At 39.5% G+C, this 18,923-nt stretch overlaps 2 protein-coding genes across 7 annotated transcripts; one reads left to right on the top strand and one right to left on the bottom strand.

Moving 5' to 3' along the window:
• The first annotated feature begins 1,419 nt into the window (after positions 1-1,419).
• LOC135637346 (auxin response factor 12-like) lies at positions 1,420-12,506 on the top strand. Of its 6 annotated transcripts, none has more exons than XM_065150042.1 (16): positions 1,420-1,773; positions 1,924-2,021; positions 2,110-2,225; positions 2,311-2,409; positions 2,491-2,547; positions 2,636-2,791; positions 2,891-2,975; positions 5,013-5,103; positions 5,225-5,389; positions 5,466-5,603; positions 5,958-6,033; positions 7,181-7,328; positions 7,699-8,663; positions 8,802-8,992; positions 11,230-11,346; positions 12,212-12,506. In XM_065150042.1, exons 2-15 carry the CDS (start codon positions 1,979-1,981, stop codon positions 11,318-11,320), a joined length of 2,421 nt encoding a protein of 806 aa, XP_065006114.1. In that variant the 5' UTR covers positions 1,420-1,773; positions 1,924-1,978; the 3' UTR covers positions 11,321-11,346; positions 12,212-12,506. The 6 variants fall into 6 exon arrangements, with proteins under 6 accessions (XP_065006114.1, XP_065006115.1, XP_065006112.1 ...); XM_065150043.1 differs by having other exon boundaries at positions 1,420-1,794; positions 5,481-5,603; XM_065150040.1 differs by having other exon boundaries at positions 1,420-1,794.
• A 1,934-nt stretch (positions 12,507-14,440) lies between these two features.
• On the bottom strand, positions 14,441-17,131 carry LOC135634971 (uncharacterized). Its single transcript, XM_065145747.1, has 7 exons — positions 16,706-17,131; positions 15,832-16,468; positions 15,617-15,736; positions 15,407-15,472; positions 15,260-15,325; positions 14,975-15,013; positions 14,441-14,893 (listed from the first exon to the last, which is right to left on the bottom strand). Exons 1-7 carry the CDS (start codon positions 17,041-17,043, stop codon positions 14,723-14,725), a joined length of 1,437 nt encoding a protein of 478 aa, XP_065001819.1. The 5' UTR covers positions 17,044-17,131; the 3' UTR covers positions 14,441-14,722.
• Between the last annotated feature and the right edge of the window lie 1,792 nt (positions 17,132-18,923).

Below are 18,923 nucleotides of genomic sequence, written 5' to 3'. Positions count from 1 at the left end.
AGAAATTTTCGTTTTTATGTTAATTAATATGTTGGAAGATTAAACAGTCAATACTTATCATCGATCATTCAATAAGACAAAGCAAAAAAGAAAAAAAATCTTTTACAAAATAATAAGCATTTATTTTTTATAATAAGTGTACTTAAAATAATTATTTTGATTAAAAAAATTTAAAAAAAAATATATGGTGCATTCTTCATGTAAAATTATTTTTATAAAAATAATATATATATATTGATGTTTTGGGATACACATGCACATGCAAATAACGTGCATGGAGACCCAAGAAATTACTGTCGAAAATTATTATTAAGATAAGACGATTTGCGTCATTGTCCGTATCGGTGTCGTCTCCATTTCAGTCACCATTAACTCGGTCTTAGGAATCTAATGGGATTCCATCCAATCAAAAATCAACATGACAGGCATCACAGTACTCGTCGGTTTGCCCCTTCCCCTGCGCCACGGGATCCAATAATTGTAACGTCTACCGTTAGGAATATGGAGTTTCTTATGCTATCGCAAATATCAAATTATAATTCACTAACTATTTAATTTGCTATATACTAATGTTTTCTATATGCTTGAGATCGAAGACAGGTGTTTATGTCGTAGTAGTAGTAGTAGTCATATAAATAAAAATCTCACGAGGGACTATGAGGAGGAACCATGATGATGAAGGAAGATTTGGATTTGATGCGGCGGCCCCGCTCCGACCGCCCCTGCGGTAATCTCACCCTTTCGTTGGAGCCGCCCGCTTCGTCCCTCGCTTCTCAGGATGTGGGGACGAGGAGCAGTCCAATAATTCGTGCAGGGACGGGGGCCCCACTCGTCGGTCGTAATCCGCATGAGAGACGGCTGCCCTCTTTCGTGATTCGGGAAAAAAGTTTTGGGGTATTTCCGCCATAAAAAGATTAGCTGGAGCCCACCTCGAAGGCGAAGACCGTACGGATGCGGCAGCGACCCCTTTCCTGCCACGTCGGTCATTGCCCATCGACGGGCCCTGATCCGTCTGTCTCACCCATGGACGGCGTAGATCTCCTTCCTCTTTGCGACCGGTGGTCCTCTCCCCCCCGAGTCGTGAGTTCTTGGTGACGGCAGGTGGACCCCGGTCGGGCCCGACAAACACGTTCCACTTATCATTGGGTAGCTGAAGAGGGTAGATGACGGACGTGTCTTAAAGCTCTCCTTCGGGATAAAATAATTCAGAAAAAAATATGAGTGGTTTCAAATCGAAAATTCCACGCATACTCGTTTCGACGGGTACCCGGTCAGGCGATTTCATGAGGCTCACTTCCTGTCCAGTCGATTCACGGGTACAAGTCGAGTCGGATCCCATGGGTAAGTGATGTTGCCCTTAAAGATTTCGGTTATTTAGAAGCGTTTTCTTTGGGGGAGAATTGTCGGAAAAAAAAAAAAAAAGTGTGTACGAGAGCGCGAGCGAGTCTGGTCGCGATTCGCGAGGAGAGATAGCGATGGGAATAAAAGCGAAGATTTTTCTTTCTTTTTTACCCTTTTGCTTTTCTTCTGCGTAAAGTTGGAAGCCCGAAGAGGCAAAAGAGCGAGTACAGAGGTTTTTAATTTGTTGCCGAAGATTTATCTGCCATCGTCTCGTCTCTTTGGGTTTGGCAGATTGCTGGGGAGCTCGGCATGGCGATTTCGAGGGACGAGAGCTCCTCCGAGCTCGGATGAACTCCTGGGTCCAAGAAACCTGGGTTTTTGTCGAATAATTCTTGCGGCGAAGTCTAGCTTCGACGACCGTTGCTTCTTCTAGTGACGTTTCTTTAGTTTACGGTATCGACTTGGCTAGGAGTGTTGATGGCTTGATTAGGTTTTGAAACCCTAGTTCTGTTGTTGGTTCGATCTTAAAGCTGTGGCTTTTTATTGTTCCTTGACATCAAGTAGTGGTTCTTACGATTTTAGGTTGGAGAGGGAACGCATTTGCAGTGGAGGAAATGATCGGATTGGCAGAGATAAGATGAAGCTTTCCACTGTTGGTATCAGCCAGCAAGCACCGGAAGGTGATCTTTTTTATGTTGCCTTCGATCTTGCTTCCATTCTTACCTCTGTTTCTGAAAAATGAAGGTTGTTTTCTCATTGTTGAATTAGAGGAGGAGAAGAGATGTTTGGATTCGGAGCTCTGGCACGCCTGTGCCGGGCCGCTGGTTTGCTTGCCGACGGCCGGTACTCGAGTGGTCTACTTCCCTCAGGGTCACAGTGAGCAGGTGAAAGATTGAACCGTTGATACGTTTCCTTGACAAATGGATGGTTGGTACACTTTCTGTTTAATGATGACGAGTTTTCATCAAGGTCGCTGCATCGACGAACAAGGAAGTGGAGGGCCATATCCCCAATTACCCGAGCTTGCTGCCTCAGTTGCTCTGCCAGCTCCATAACGTGACGCTGCACGTTCGTTCTTGCACTTATTTATTCTGATCTACATATCTATATATTGTCAATTTCAGATTTAAGTGGCTGTACGGATTGCAGGCAGATGTGGAAACAGATGAAGTTTATGCTCAGATGACCCTGCAGCCTCTAAGTCCCGTAAGTTTGATCTGAATTGTAACTGTTTACTAGCAACTATACTGTATTTTCTTATTAGGACCTGTGGAACATGCCACAATATCTGCAGGAAGAGCAGAAAGATGCTTATTTTCCTATGGAGATGGGCATTGCGAGCAAGCAACCAACGAACTATTTCTGCAAGACTCTGACAGCGAGTGATACAAGTACCCATGGAGGTTTTTCTGTACCTCGTCGTGCAGCTGAAAAAGTCTTTCCGCCCCTGGTGCGATGGTCATGAGCAAGTTGTATTAATATCTCTTGGAAATTTTTTGGAAACGCCAGGTATAAAAGTTAGTAATGACTTCTGTCTCATTGATTCTAGGATTTCTCTCAGCAGCCTCCAGCACAGGAGCTTATTGCTCGTGACCTTCATGATGTTGAATGGAAGTTTAGGCATATTTTCCGAGGTGATTGAACCTATTTTGATGCTGTATATTCTCTGTAGTTCATGCTTCTGTTGATAGACTTAGTTCTATTGGCATAGACCGAGGGCAATTACAAAAAAATTGAATTGTGCTCAGCCAATATTTTTACTGAATATAACTTAATTATAAATTTATTTTTAAAATTTATACTTGGAACTCAATGTCACAGACAAAAATCCTTAGTTAGCGAGGTACATCTGAATTGGCTTTAGATGACCAAGGTGTTTGCATGTACATATTGGTGCCAAATTACTGGAAACAACTTTAGGCTGACAATAGCTTGCGTAAGCTTAACTATTGTGATTTGCAAATTTCTAATGCTTATATTTTGTGGTGGTTATAAGCTTGAGCCAATTTCTAGAACTTCCCTTGGATTCAGAACATGCCCTCACCTCACTTTATATTTGAAAAAGATACTTTTGAGGCTTTCAAGCTTGTTGATGGACCCTAGAGTTGTACAGAAATTTGATTGTATGGTCAAGAAAACTGAAGTTTGGTTATGTTATAATTGTAATTTAGAAAAAGGCAAGTGTTGTAATATCTAGAATATGACAGCCCGTAGACCATTCCTGTCAGCTCTGTAGTTAGGAAATGACTTTTTTGTTTGAATGATGGAAGTTAAACAAATGGCAAGCAGACTTATTCTCCAAGACAACCCAAAGATCTGAAATTTCAAACAGTAAATAAAAATGATAGATGATGGAAGTTTTTCATTCTTCAAATAGTAAATAATTCTTTATATATCAGACAGATTGGCTATTGCAAATTTTATAAATTAAGAACGAAGAGAGAGAAAAGAGTTTGTCAAAACTATCTTAGATACCTTTTCAATAGCCAAATAAATTTGGTTACAAATGAACTGTTTCAAATGAGTCAGTTCAGAAAAGAGTTCTATGAGGAGTCACTAGCAAAAGGAAGGATACTTTGATGATCTGTCCCCATTAAACATCTATCTAGAATTACTTTACTAACTTTCAAGAAACTGTCAATGCAGTTGCTGATTAAAGAAGGAGTGTTCACCACATGTTGATAGAATAAACAATTACCTAGTCAAGGATGAGACCTTCCTTTGATTCATGTTTTAGGAGCATCAGTTCGATTGGATCCGAACCTAGGATGCCCTTCCATGGCTTCAGTTGCTCAATATCATTCCTCTGGCCATTGAAACAGAAGTTCCTTAGGTCGACTGCTATTTTATTCGTTGTTTTCTTTTTTGTGTTTAAGTGAAAAGGACCCACTTCATGCTTCTTGAACATGAAAGAAGTCTGATGTTTAGCATCATACATTTTTTTTACTCCTGTTGGCATTATAGTCCCAACTATTCTTCGGCAAGAAAATTATTTGGGGTATGTAATTTTTATGGTCTTGATGGTAACCCAATCAATTTCTCTTAGTTGAGCTATCTGAATGTGCTATTTAGGCGATCACCTCTATTCTTCCTGTCATGATACTACATTCTGGCATTTTACATCAAACAAACAAATGGTGTGTTAATCTTCTATCCACAGCTTGACTCATGCACTTGCTGCTTGTATCTGTGAGCAACCTCATCACCTGCAGCAGACAATCCACAAAATCAAGTTGTAGCCAAGATATCCCATTTTCAATCTCACTGCTGCTTCAGAATGCTTTCTGTAGGCTCTTTTAAAGAGCATGACGTCTCCGAAGTTGAGAAATTGGGCCTTGGGTCACTTCAATCAAAGACACATCATTTGGATCCTTTCCTCTCCCGTTTAGATAGTCCCTATAAACTTTCCACTGTAATATTGTGCATCAGAGGGTATTTGCTTTGTCATTTTTTGTCTCTGTGCTATTTTGAGTATATTTCTTTTTAAGAGATGTCTTGCTTTTTATTGGTAGAAGACTTTAACATCATATATTAAGCAAATATTGTGAGTATTTTGCGTGATTTATTGAAAGCAACTGCAAATGAACAATCTAGTTTCTTTGTTCCTATTTCTTCTTATAACTATTGTAACATCATTAGAATTTTATTGTCAATCATTTTCTTTACCACAGGTCAACCAAAAAGGCATCTCCTCACCACAGGCTGGAGTGTGTTCGTCAGTGCCAAGAGACTTGTTGCTGGGGATTCTGTTCTTTTTATTTGGTTAACTTAATTTCCTTATCCATTTCTTCCATGCTAAATGTGGCACAAGATGGAAAGCCTGTCTCCCTTTCTTTTCAATTTATATGTGTTATGACTTTGATTTTTTTCTTTTTCTTGTTAGGAATGAAAAGAACCAGCTTTTGTTGGGAATAAGGCATGCTAATCGGCCACAAACTTCGACACCATCATCAGTTTTATCAAGTGACAGCATGCACATTGGACTCCTTGCTGCAGCTGCTCATGCTGCTGCTACAAATAGTCGTTTTACTATATTTTATAATCCAAGGTATCTATTACCATCATAGTACATTGTGTTGGTCACTCTCTTTATATTGTAGGAGCTTGTGTTATAGTTTTTATAGATGCAATTTTCACAGGGCCAGTCCATCAGAGTTTGTTATACCTCTTTCTAAGTATATTAAAGCAGTATTCCACGCACGTGTATCAGTTGGGATGAGATTCCGTATGCTTTTTGAGACTGAGGAATCAAGCGTTCGTAGGTAATATAATAAACCAACAGTATTTGCCAAATACTTATTTTTATAGTTCCTCTTATTTGTGGTTATGAATATATGAATTTCAGATTTTTGTACCATAAGAAATGTGATCTTACAGGATTGTATTAAGATGACATTGCTTTTTATAGTTCTTCCCATTTGTGGTTAAACATTGTTTTTTTTATAGTTCCTCTCATTTGTGTTTATAATAAGAGTATATGAATTTTAAATTGTGGTAGGCTAAGAAATGTGATCTTATGGGATTGCATTAAAATGATTGGTTTGTGTTTTATGTGGTAGCCAGTTCATGTCTGAAACATATTTAATATTCCTATTTATGATTTATGTTGTCTGAAGGTATATGGGAACAATCACTGGCATAAGTGACTTGGATCCTGTTCGTTGGCCGAATTCTCATTGGAGAACTGTCCAGGTAAGTATTTGTGTTGTTATTATTTTAATGTGTGTAAATGTCTATGACTTGAGCTGTAATTTGCCTCAATCCTATGACCTCCAAATCAATCATGAAGGCTCCAAATCAGAAATCATACCATTGGATATGATAGATTAATACATTTATCAAAATTCATGTGATTTTGATAAATTTAGATATTCACCAAACTAACAAAAAAATGCATGGCGTAAATTGAATTTATGCAAAAACATGTGATATAAGCCTATTTTATTAATCATCCAAATGATTGATCATGATCTATTTATTGTTAGATAAATGCACACAATTCAAAATACTATTGAATATTGATCCTATCATAATATATTGTAGGTGATTAAAACTGCTTATTTCTTGGTCCATGATGATGTGCATTTCTAAATATTTTTCAAAGTTTAGTCTAAATATCTTAATTCATGTTCAATGGAGTCAACCTTCAATTTGGAGCTCTCATGATCCTCCATGATTGATTCTAAGGTGTTAAAACTGAGCCTTAATCCATCCGCTATGATGATAGCTCAACTCCGTACTTGTTTCTGTTTATATATAGATGCAGACCTATGTACCAAGTTCATGTTGTTGTGTAAGGGTTATTAGTCAAGCTTTTGTTTTATTCCTTTCAACTTCTAAATGAAGATATTGATATCTTAGTCCTACTTTGCAATAGCACTGCAAGATTGCTGTGAGGTAGTGAAGTCAAGTAACCGATGTATGGCTGTGGTTCTGTTAGAACATTTAGAAGCTTAAGTTGATTGGTAACACTCTTATTTTACTCACCGTGCCACTTCTTTTTTATCCGAAAGGCTGTCCTAAAGGAGTCTCATGATGGTAGAATAGAGTATGTTTTAGAACTTAGAAGATAGGCACCTAATAGCTTATCATCCTGCCATTCTTGGATTTTAGCATGATACCTAGTAGGTTGGAAGTTGTAGCCACTGCTATCATTTTTTTGGTTGCTCTGGACTTTTCTGCTTTAAATTTTATATCTGAATGGTATTCAGAGGTTCACTAAGTCTTTATTACTTTTCCTTGCTGAGAATTAAGGTCTTAGTATTCAAGTTGCTCCACCCTTCAAAAAAAAAAAGTATTTGTTTGAACTAATATGGGATTTTAGTAATTGCATTTGCAGGTTGGTTGGGATGAATCCACAGCAGGTGAAAGACAGCGCAGAGTATCACTGTGGGAAATTGAACCTTTAACTACCTTTCCCATGTACCCTTCATTGTTCCCTATTGGCCTTAGACGTTCTTGGCATCCTGGAGCTTCCTTTCCTCATGGTATGTTCTAATGCATTCTTTCTTATTTGATCCTTTATTGCTTTGGTTGGCCTTGTCATGCTTTGTTAAAGAGGAACAACAAAATGGAGATGGTTTTATGTTATTATTTTATTTCTTGGTGTATGATTGTGTGACTCATAAAAACAATTGCTTTGTATCTTGAAAGCAATACTATGATGCAGATCCTGTAGCTACTGTTAATAGCTACGGGTACTGTTTCTAGAGGCAAATATGTAATATTTTGAGGATACATCATTCTACATACTCTGTGTGGTGATAACTATGGTTGAATTCTTCTTGAAGATGTCAGAAAATACAAATATTTTATATTGCTTCTGACATTCTAATTTATCTACACTTTCATTTTCAGACAATAGAGAAGAGTTTAATACTTTCATGTGGCCGAGGGGGGTTCCTGTTGATCAAGGCATGTACTCATTGAACCTCCCATCACTTGGTACGGGTCCTTGGATCCAGCAGAGGCATGAAACATTGCTGTTGGGAAGTGAGTTTGATCAGTACCAAGCCATGTGTCCTCTAGCTTTTCAGGACATACGATGTGGGGATATTCTGAAGCAGCAATTTCTACAAAATCAACAACCAATTCAATTTCTCCAACAATCCTGCACATCCAGTTCACTATTCAAGCCTCAAGACAATCAACAGCAGATTGTTAATCCCCAACCACAATGCTTAACAGAAAACCATAGACATCCGGTCCCATACCAGCAGTTGCAGCCACCACATACTGAACAACAAAAGCAGCTGCCTCAAGAAGCAAATGTTTATACACAGGCATTTACAATGCATAACAATCATGTGCAGCGGCAATCTGCTTTGCCCTCTCCATTATTTGAAAACTCAACCATTCCTGATTCTAGTTTAAATTTCTCCTCAGTTCCCACACCAATTTCTGACCAGGATATCTTAGGATCTGCTTACCGTGAAGGAAATGTCAGTGGTTCCAACTATTCACGACTCAATCAATCCATGATAAGCCATCCTGGTCAGAAATCATGGGAACTAAATTTTACGAAGTCACAAATGATCTCTTTTGATGGTGCAGCTCTCCTTTCATCATTTCCTGCTAAGAACAGTACTGTGGGAAATGATAATTTCACAGATACCCAGACTTGCACCCTTTTTGGTTTTAGCAAAGATTCCTCCTCTCTGCTAAATAGTGCATTATCAAATTCAGGAACTGTGAATGATGTGTCAACAATGCCATACACTAGTTCGTGTTTCCAGAATTCTTTTTATGGGTATTTAGATGACTCGCCTAGCTTACTACATGGTGCAGGAGAGACTGATCTGCAATCCCAAACCTTTGTGAAGGTAAGAGCAAAGTTTTTAGCTGCATCAAATGCCCACTACTTCAGATTGCCCTTTCCAAAGCACCATATGCACTCAGCTGTACATAAGGTGAATATTCTTTTTTTCTGTTAACCGAAGATACTCTGTTTTCTCTTATAGGTTTATAAGTCAGGATCGGTTGGGAGGTCTCTAGATATCTCCCGGTTCAGCAACTACGAGGAACTACGCGAGGAGCTGGGTCAGATGTTTGGTATCGAGGGTCTATTGGAGGATCCTCTTAGATCAGGCTGGCAGCTTGTATTTGTCGACAGGGAGAACGATGTGCTTCTCCTTGGAGACGACCCATGGGAGTAAGAAATTACTTGAAACATTTAAATATTGTTTAGTTACAAAGTACCACACTGGTAGATGCATATGCAATTACTTGTCAATCTACCCTATGTTTTCATGTTTCAATATTTAGAATAAACTAAATTGTGTGTATCAGCCTTCTGTATTTTTTTTCGAGGTCGAACACCAAGGTGTTTTGGTGAAAGAATGAAATGTGCCTCCTTTGATGGTCTTGCTAGGAATCAGCAAGATACTAATGAAGACGAAATTAGGGAGCATCAGTTATGTCTCATTTTGTCAAGGATATGATCAAGAAACATCTGTCCAAAATTAATAATACAAAAAGATGCAAATATTCTTAGGAGTATAGGACAACTTCCCAACCAATAGTTTTTTGTTGGAGCTCCATGTCAATGTTAGGGAATGGAGAGTTCATGTTATATGACCTCTTTCTTTTTTTATCTCTTTACTAAATCAATTTTGGTTTTACATTTGTTTGAATTAGATGTTTAGCTAATTCGATTCTTCTTCATGTTTGAAGATTGTATTGCTTTGCATTATCATTAGTCACCTCTTTTATTTATTTTCTCCTGATCCAGATTTCTCGATTAAAAAATAATCCAGGAATTATTTTCTATTTGCTGAACCTATAGGCATTTTTGTTTATGCTTTTGCATATGAAAGTTAAGACAATTTATTCATCTCTCTAGTTCGGATGTGCCCAGGAAATAGAATACTCCTCAGGTTCAACTGGAACCAAGAACAAAGAGGCATGCACTCATTTCCTCAGGTTTAACAAGCAAGACATTTAAGGTCGAAAACTGGAAGTGAAATTCCTGTTTTGAACATTCTAGTTGTCATGGTAAATGAAATGCAGAAAGAAATAGAAAGTGATTACTCCCTTAGAACTAGTTCAGTATGACCTGTACTCAAGTTCATCTCTTCTGCCTGTGTCTACTTGGCAATTTTGCCACCTTGCATGTGAAAAATATTGGCCAGCTTTTCTCATTCTTGTCATTTAAGTCTATTTTTGGGAAGGGAAGGAGAGGGTCTTAAAAAGGTTCATCAACTGAGGGCCATTAAGATGTGTCACTTGTTTTGAGATTAGAAAGAACTTCATTCTATAATATTTTTGTTAAGAATTTTTTTATCTATTAGAAGTCATTTTCCTTCAGATGTTCAAAAATAAGTCAGCCAATTAAGGGATCGAGTTATACAGTAGCTGATTTAATCTTTCTAGTGACATGGTGTGTATCCTGTCCGTGCTTTCTGTTGCTGATGCAATTTGGCCATGTATTTTGCCTTGACACGACCATATAACATAGGCTGACATGCAGATCACTGAGCCATGCGGTGGTATGAGCAAATTCAAAAATTCTTTTCTAGTTCTTATTTTGGAGTTCATATTACCTTTTAGGGTGCCCGTTGTCCACAGTAAATTTACATAGAAGATCATACGTTTGTTTTTCTTGTTTGTGTTATTTTGTACCTGTAGTTTATTGTAGCATGTGGCAACATTATTTGTTGCCTTGTTTAATAGTTATGATTTCACTCCCATAGATCAACAAGATAAAGTTCAATAAGATCGGCAGCCATTTATCAATTGGATTTGGAAAGGGGCACTTATCCAATGTACAACGTGCTGTGTCTGCCAGGTAGTTGTAAGTCATGGTAGCTAAACATAAAATCGAGCACTTGCAGGTCTAGTATCACTAAGGTAGGACAATACCACCAGTATAATGTAAGTTTCAGGTTAACATCAAACCTTCATGCAACTGTCAAATGCCTCCTCTACAATAAAATCCATGCAAGTACTCACAGAATAAACTTTCTCTGAGTCAGTACTGAAAATACTAAGCTTGGTGTTCTGTCATTCCAGTCAGAATTTGTCTGCATAACTTATCACTATCCAGTAAATATGCTTCCTGCCAATGTCAATACATTGATGTTTGCCAGAAATGTAAGTGCTCGTGCTTTATGGATTCTATAGAAGCAATAAACATATGATATCAAAATTGAACATAAAAATGAAATATCTGTACATCCCATCATGATGTTTCTTTGCATAACCCACTAAAATCAGTTACCTGTTTAAGCACAGTTCTCAGTCCAAACTTTGTATCTTAGTGAATGGCAGATAATCTGTCAGGATTTGAGTATGTTAAAATGGAGTTTAAGGCCATTGCTGTCTATGTAATTGCACAGGTTGGAATTTAAGTTTTTATTGTTTAACTGGACATTTGACATTACAATGCAGGTCCTTTGTGAATAATGTTTGGTATATCAAAATACTTTCACCTGAGGATGTGCTGAAAATGGGAAAACAGGGAGTTGACTCTTTCTGTTAGTCCTCACTGAAGTTCAAGGAACAAGGGTATGTTCTATAGATAAGTGTTGTTGCATGTTATATTGGACATTTGTAAAAACTACTGTTTCTGCTTTGAATCTTCTTACTCCGTGTCGTTGTTAGTGGTATTACCTACAAAGAAAAACTTGATAGATATGCTCCAATTGTTTCTATAATCGTAAACTTAGATAAAGTTTTTGGATAGGGAAAACTGTGATATTTATAAGTTGGATGATGGATTGCGTTGGAATTTATGCCATGGCAGGATTGTTGTTAGTTACTCGGGTTTATACCTTTTGGGTCATGTGGTTCAGAAATCTTTTTTTTAGTCAGAGTTGCTGGGCAATGGATCTATTGAGTTGTTTTACTCTGCTGATGTTATCAAATTATGTCTCAACTCTCAACATCCTTCCACTAATTATTGCCATTATTTGTCCTTTTTTCTTAAACTTGCTGTAATTGACTTAGAATTTGACAATCATTGTATACCATATTATATTGTGTAAAAGTGATATGCCAGCACACACCAAGTACTTCCATGTTGTGCTGATTTTAAAAGGAGTCTGCGAGGCTGGTACCAAAAAAATTAATATCTTGATTGAGTTTCAACAATTGGATCTTTTGATAGTTAATAATGAAAAACAATAAAATGGTCGGTTAAGGTTGCGCTTGCTCATAAACTTGGTATAACTGAGCCAGCAGTGGGGTTTGCTGATTGGATTAAAAATCATATGAAGAAAGACTTCAGAAAACTTATCGTTGTTTGGCAGTTGGTCGGATTGTGTTGACACACTGCAATGCTAGTAAAATAGGAACCACCAGAGGACATTGGTGTTATGTAGTGTTTGCATAGTAGTTCAGCAAGATCTGATCTTATTTTCTGGCTTTGCAGGTCACACTCCTATGCAGCCCTCAAGTGGCACTCTCAGCGACGACTCCCATGATTTTGTTGTTCTGGTTATTCTGTATGATGTGCAAGATCTATGAATTGTACCTCGGAATAACTGGGTCTCTTCTACATGTTCGAAACTGGATGAATAAACTAAACATTTACTGTGACTGTAATCCTAATTACTAGGACTTATCGATATGGTTGAACAAGTATCGTCTTGGTTTGTTTCCTTGTATAACTACTACTTGTTTTGAGTAGCAACCTTTGGCCTGCAGTTCCAACTTGTCTTGATGTTTCTTTTCTAAATGTTATAGTTTTCATAATGACAGTGGTATTAGGAAGACTACTTGGATGGTGATGAAGCTGGGAACACTCAAAATGCAAGGTACAGTGATTCTCGATGATCCATGTCCGATAGCATCTTGATGGAGCTCAGCACCAAATTGATGACAGGTTTTCTTTTTGTTTTATTAGTTCATATTTCTTAATTGATGACTAGGCCTGAGAGCTGTCTTGTATATGCCAGACTGAATGAGAAACCTTTTAGCGCCCAGCTATCTCGTCCATCCGTCTCTTTTACCCAACCTTAGCTCCATTGCAGATGCTACTGGATATGAAAGCACCTGTCAGCGGCGTTTTCGAAGCCAGCAAGGTCCTGAACAGGGTGAGAGCCTGCAAAACCATGACCCACCTCGTCTCTTATGCGCAGCCGACGAGTCGCCCGGCAGACTGCAACTAGAGCACCGGAGGAGAAAGGGGTGACTATAAGCTCGTCCGTGATGAGGTGCGTGAGGTTTGGAAAAGCTTCCACCTGGTTCGCTGCGAACGTGCCTTGTTTAGGATTCACTACATCCATGGCAATGGTCGTTCGAGTGCAGTGCTGGCTGTTGCACATGTAAATACTGCAACGCTTCCTCGGTTACTCGTTCGACTTGACTGTCAGCTGAAATGCTTTGCAAGTTTAGGGTTCGGAAGCCTCTCTTCGCATGTCTGGGATTACACGGAACGTCGAACGTAGGTACTCGACACTCACGTACAAGTTATCGAGACAACCGACGTGACTTTGACCGCCCAAGTGCTTCGTTAAGGAGCCTACCAGAAATGTAAGGGAGATGAAGACCAAATCAACGAAATCTCGTTTCGCTCCAGCATACACCACCTCGTTCTTACTGCGACGGCCTTTATGTCAACCTCCCTCTTGATCTCGTATGGTCTTTTAACCGAAGCATGGGGATCATGACTCCCGTTCTCGGTTGGTTTCACGTCGTCCGGCAAAGATCTCGGCCCAGAGGCCTCAGCTACATTATTTTACAACAGCATATCTGTGAGTGGAGTCCCGGAGATCAATGATCGCCTCAGAAGCTGCAGAACCGGCAGCAGCACAGAACAGGGTAAAAACCTTGCAATCATTAGATCGGAGAAAGAAGTTAGTGGTTGCTTAAATACATCGGTACGACCAATCTTCGCCAGCTTCCGTTCCAGGTTGCTCCATTCGCTGATGCAAAGATCGTGGAGCAATCAGGAGAAGTCGTCCACAGGGGCTATTGCCAAATCTTCCCCTACAACGAATCTGGTGCCTCTGACGAACACACCCTGTTCACGAGATCTAACTGAAAGCAGCATATCTTGCAAAAAGTAGTACTTCCTTTTGCTGTCCAACCGGAGTTGCTCAGTCATGTCTTTACCGCACCGGCATTTGGAGTTGGGGTAATAGTTTGACAGACAGTGAGAATAGAGGCGGCAGTCCTTGTGATGAACAGGCGTAGTGAACTTCATCTGTGTCGTCAATGTTGACCTTCAGGCTCTTGCATTCAGTTGCAGATGCATTCCTCGGAAAAAGCAGCATCTGCCTGCTCGCCTCTTCCTTCGGGTACTGCTTGTTGAGCCACTTGCCATCCCGTAGAGCTTATCCATGCAACCCAGGGAAGGTTGCTGGTCTGTTGTTAGGCTAACGATAGTTCCATTTGGCAGTGTGAGGAAGCTGAGGAGGACGTCCACGAAATCCTTATCTGAGTCAACGAACGTAACACCTTTTTTTGGCTTTGTCGACGAAGAGCTTCCAGGCAAAGGGTTTGACGGTCCGGCCATGATATATTCTCGTCGTCGCAGGCCTCCTATTATACCGTCACCTTATTGCACCCACAACTCCAAGAGACACATCACATAGTTTGCCGCATTATGAAGAAGTTGAAGCAAATCCATTGAAAGCTTAAATGCGCAGAAATCTAAGGATTTATTGGTTAAGACCACTTGCATTAGTGTGAGAGACATTTGATATCCAGTCAAAAGAATTACATTTGAGAAATTTGTGGCATCTATTGATACAAAGCTCCATCAAAGCACTCATAAAGATCCCAGTGAAGTTTTCTGAAAGTTGCTCCAGCAATAAATCTCAACTGAAATTAGGTTATAGGCTTTTAGTATGATTGCATCGCATCACACAAGAACATTTATGAAGGTACATATTTCCTTCATTATCAACCTAATCAGTGTTCAACTTGAAAGAATCAGTCATCGGAATAGAGAGCTTCGAAAAGCATGCATCCAGTATTCGGGTCCGCGACTTTGTTGGTGGACTTGCGGAACGCAAGAAACAGGAACCAAGCAGAGCCCATTACTCCTCAGATCAGCCTCTGCCTCTGCTTTCTCCTTCTTGCTCATCTCTCCCCAGGAACTGTGATCCTGAAACAGAGGAACAGGCTTCTCACAGTGTCTAAAAGTCCTTTCATTCTGCAATAACATTCAACTGGTTTTTTGTAGTACCTTGATTTTACTTGACTTCATGTACAAGTTACTGAGCAACTGCATGGAGGCACAAGAGCTGCTCAGTTCATGGATTCAAGACTGCTATAGCATGCACATGTATATGACTGGTAGATTTCAGCAGAATAATTCAGTAGTTCTCAGGTCTTTCCACTTTTATTTCATTGACGATTCTAGGAACCGTGCAACAGTCATTTATCGAATAATTATGGCTATTCTGGAACATTAATGCAGTGACCATTTACTTTACAGAAGATGGGAACATCGAGAAGTTTACAGAGTTACCTGTACTTGCTCTTGCAAGACCTTGATACAGTTAATCGTTTCAAATAGCACCGATGCAGTGTCGGTCTGCAATTGAACAAGAGAATGCATGGGAATAAGGTCAGGTTTTGTAGTCTGGATATGAACATGTATTGCCGGAGTAGTAACCTTTCCAAAAGGCGACACAAGTTGCTGCAGTGAAGTGATTTTATCTGTCATCTTGACCTTGGGTGCCTGCAATTGGTTGTGCAGAGCATCATATTAGCACATTCCGAGAATTACTTGCTTTCATCGATTTCTTTGCCATCCTAATTACTCAGTTAGATGAACAACTAAACGTCAGAAGAAGATGGACAGAATTTTCTCTTCTTGCCGTACCTGAAGAGACGAAACTGTGGAGTTCTCATGCTTGGACTTCTTTAATTGTGTCTGTGAATTCTCATCAGATCTCTTCTTTTTTCCTTCAGTTGTCCCAGTACTTTTCCCATGTTCTCTACTCTGTAAGTAAAACAAGGACTTTACCTTTTAGCAGAAGGGAAATAATAGGAGTTGATCACACAAAAACAATCAGGAGAGAAGTGTAGCATGCTTACAGATGAACCATCATGTCCTTGTATCCTGCCATAAGATGAATCCGAACCTCTCAAGTAGGACCGTGAGGGTCGTAGTTCCGTTGATGGCCTGTTTACGCAATCACCAAAAGAGATAAGGTCCGACAAACTGCTAACACCAAACTGGTATCCAAAGCCATTATTACTGGGTGGAGGTGGAAAAGCTGTGGGAGCTTCCATGTCTCGATGCTCGATCTCTCCTTCAATATTACGGCCGTAGGGCGGTTTATAACTTGTACTTCTTTCTCTTACCGATTTATTACCGGGATATGATGGTGATGTAGGAAGTTCATGCTTGACAGGAGTGATCCTCGAAGTAGAATACTGGACCATAAAAGGTGCCATGGGAGAACTCCATGGTGATGGCGCAATATGTTGATCGAGCTGAGGGGTTCTTTCATCTTGGTTTGTGCTTCCGTTGTAGCTGCTCAAGTGTTTCTCGAATGTGTTCAGTGAGAGAGGATTTGGGAAGTCGAAACTAGTGTCCAACTTCTTCGGGTAATCACAAGCAGGGTTGGACATCTGATTCCTCCTCGATGGACCCTTAGAGGTCAGCGTTTGGAGGAAGTTGTCTCCGTCGCCGTGGTGGTTGTGCATGTCTCCGCCGCTCCCAACATTTCTGCGGCATCCAGATTCCATTCTTAGCTCTTAATTTCTCGTCATAAGAAGAATGTTTTGCATATGATGTAAAGAACAAAGATCAATAAGCAAGCTAGTCATCATTTGGAGTATCTCTTAAAGAACAGGGTCCCTGTCACAAGAATCTTAGTCTTTTCGCACCATAACATCATCTAAAGAGTTTGATTCTTCCCCACTAGGATCAATCATGGCCATGGGTTCTAGCCATAATACTTACAACAGGACTTGGTTCCATAGCTGGTTCTCCACTCGCTCTCCTGAGAGATAGGTGTTGGTGAATGAGCTGCTGTTGGAGATGCAGAGGCCCTCATCGCATGATGATGAAATGGAGCGGTGGCTCGACTGAGGCCACTGGTTGATGGCGCTCCAAGTGGAGGGGAAGTCGTCATGGATCTCCCACCGGCTGTTGGCTGAAACCGACGAGCTAGCCACCGAGGTTTCCGAGGCTTCTTGTGCCATGGAAGGAGCGCATGTAGACACCGAGATACGGCCTTCCGTCGGCTTTATGGTCGGAAGAAGATGGTTGCTTGTAAAGGAGATTATAGCTATTGGCATGACATCAGTCTGCAGCCATTTATGAGCCTGAATTATGAGCAAAAGCTATGTAGGAAAGTGGAGGCAAACAAGTATGCCTATCCTCGTCTTCTTTCCACTGAGGTTGTGTAATTGGAGGTGGTGGCTCCCTCTAATCTCTCATGAGGGATAAAGGAAGCAGTCCTTCGTCCAGCTGATCAGTCTCTCATGTGGATTTTAAGACTTCAATTGAGCTAATCACATCTTGGTTGTACCATCGTTAAGGCTTGGATCTTCCTAGTACCCTGAACTCGAAAAGATGGCTTTCTATGTTGATGGATTTTAGCACGTATGAGAGCTTCTGATCTTTTACTGCTGACAGCGAAAGACTTTGTTCTTCACCGAGTGGAAGGATGATCCTAAGTCGTAGTCCTTTGAAATCCATTTTCTCAGCAGATCTAGTATCAATGCATGAACAACTTCAAAGATCATATGCTGTGAAGACTGACAACAGCAGCAAAATTATGGTGCAATGACCATCATGATGTTTGCAGCATTGGAGGACAAATATGAACCTAAAGGCAAAAATCATGTGGAAGCTAAGGAGGAGGTGTAGACAGAGAAAGAAGGATAACAGAGCATAGCAGCAAGATTAATTCAGCACTGATGAATCCAACTACATCTAACTGGAATCTAGTATTAGTTTTCTCTGCTCCTTACTGCTATCGAACCGCGAAGAACACACACAGAGAACGTGACTTGGTAATTACCCTGCAGCTTAAGTTTTGCTTTTGTAGATCAAGCATACACTGGAGTCTATAACCCCATCTCCTTGCAAAGGTTATCCAAGTGTCATATTAACTTCACCATTTCACCTTGGACAGGAATACTCATCCTTCATACATCTTTCTCCCAAAATCTATCATCTTTCTCTTTGAATTAATGGTGATATTTATATTCTATGCTTGCTTAATCCGTGCATTTATTTGTAGGTGTGGTGGCTTTCCCTTTCTCTTGATGCACCTTTCAACCCCTCATGAACCTCCACCGATCAAATACATGCAGGTTCTTCTCCATTTAAACAAAATTCACGAGTGATGTTATTCTAGAAACATATGTGAACTCTAATAATCAAATTGAGAATAGAAATATCAATAGGATAATGCCACAACGAACAATTCTTTATCTTCCATTTTCCATCCATTCCCTATTTAGATGGATAAGAGCATGGATGCAAAATCTCCATTAAGGGCAAAGAACCAACGTGTTCTCTATATTCACCTAATAAATTTATTCTATTTTTTAAATAAAATTATTATCAAAATTAATTAATAATATCAATATATATATAAAATTAAATAAAGATTAATTTAGTGGTTAATGTTAGAATATTGAAGTTATAAATATTAGAGTTATATTGTATAGGATGAATTGTCGAAAAAAACTTTTATTTTTTTAATTTTCCATAGAACACCCTTATTTTGAAAAAAAATATATAATATTTTTTAAAAAATAATTATTTTACCTCTATCTGTCGCCGTCGTCCTCCTGTCGCTTGGTTGGTCTGAGGAAACCTTGTGCTCTGTGTTCTCATTAACTAGTTAAATGTAAGTATAACAAGACAAGACAGAATGAGAATGACTCAACCAGCAAAAGACATTTGCTCAAAAGGAAATGAGTTCTTTTCGAGTGCTTGTACACGCCAAATCTATAGACCTCATAAATAAACCCTATAAACATAACTTTTCTTATTAAAGATATAAGTAACATCAACACCAAGCCAAATAACTCGTAACATCTTTCATGGATGCTAAAGTAACCAAAAGAATAATGAGTCCATTATCTCACTTAGTGGTAGCCAACATCCTCTTTTGGAGTAGGATAAGTAGTAGGAGGGGAGAACTCGTTTACTTAACTAGTAA

The sequence above is a fragment of the Musa acuminata genome, chromosome BXJ3-4 (assembly GCF_036884655.1).
Source record: "Musa acuminata AAA Group cultivar baxijiao chromosome BXJ3-4, Cavendish_Baxijiao_AAA, whole genome shotgun sequence".
Classification (NCBI taxonomy): Eukaryota; Viridiplantae; Streptophyta; class Magnoliopsida; order Zingiberales; family Musaceae; genus Musa; species Musa acuminata.
Note: the sequence above shows the minus strand (reverse complement) of the source record. Positions and strands in the feature narration are given on the sequence as shown.

What these genes read in the sequence shown, in the direction of transcription:
- LOC135634971 (XM_065145747.1), bottom strand. Translation starts at nt 17,043, where the DNA reads ATGCCAATAGCTATAATCTCCTTTACAAGCAACCATCTTCTTCCGACC. An exon ending in AAGGACATGATGGTTCATCT is followed by an intron (nt 15,737 to 15,831) that starts GTAAGCATGCTA and finishes TTTTACTTACAG; the next exon opens with AGTAGAGAACATGGGAAAAG. An exon ending in TTGTGTCGCCTTTTGGAAAG is followed by an intron (nt 15,326 to 15,406) that starts GTTACTACTCCG and finishes GTTCAATTGCAG; the next exon opens with ACCGACACTGCATCGGTGCT.
- LOC135637346 (XM_065150042.1), top strand. Translation starts at nt 1,979, where the DNA reads ATGAAGCTTTCCACTGTTGGTATCAGCCAGCAAGCACCGGAAG. An exon ending in CTCAGGGTCACAGTGAGCAG is followed by an intron (nt 2,226 to 2,310) that starts GTGAAAGATTGA and finishes GTTTTCATCAAG; the next exon opens with GTCGCTGCATCGACGAACAA. An exon ending in GAGGAATCAAGCGTTCGTAG is followed by an intron (nt 5,604 to 5,957) that starts GTAATATAATAA and finishes TGTTGTCTGAAG; the next exon opens with GTATATGGGAACAATCACTG.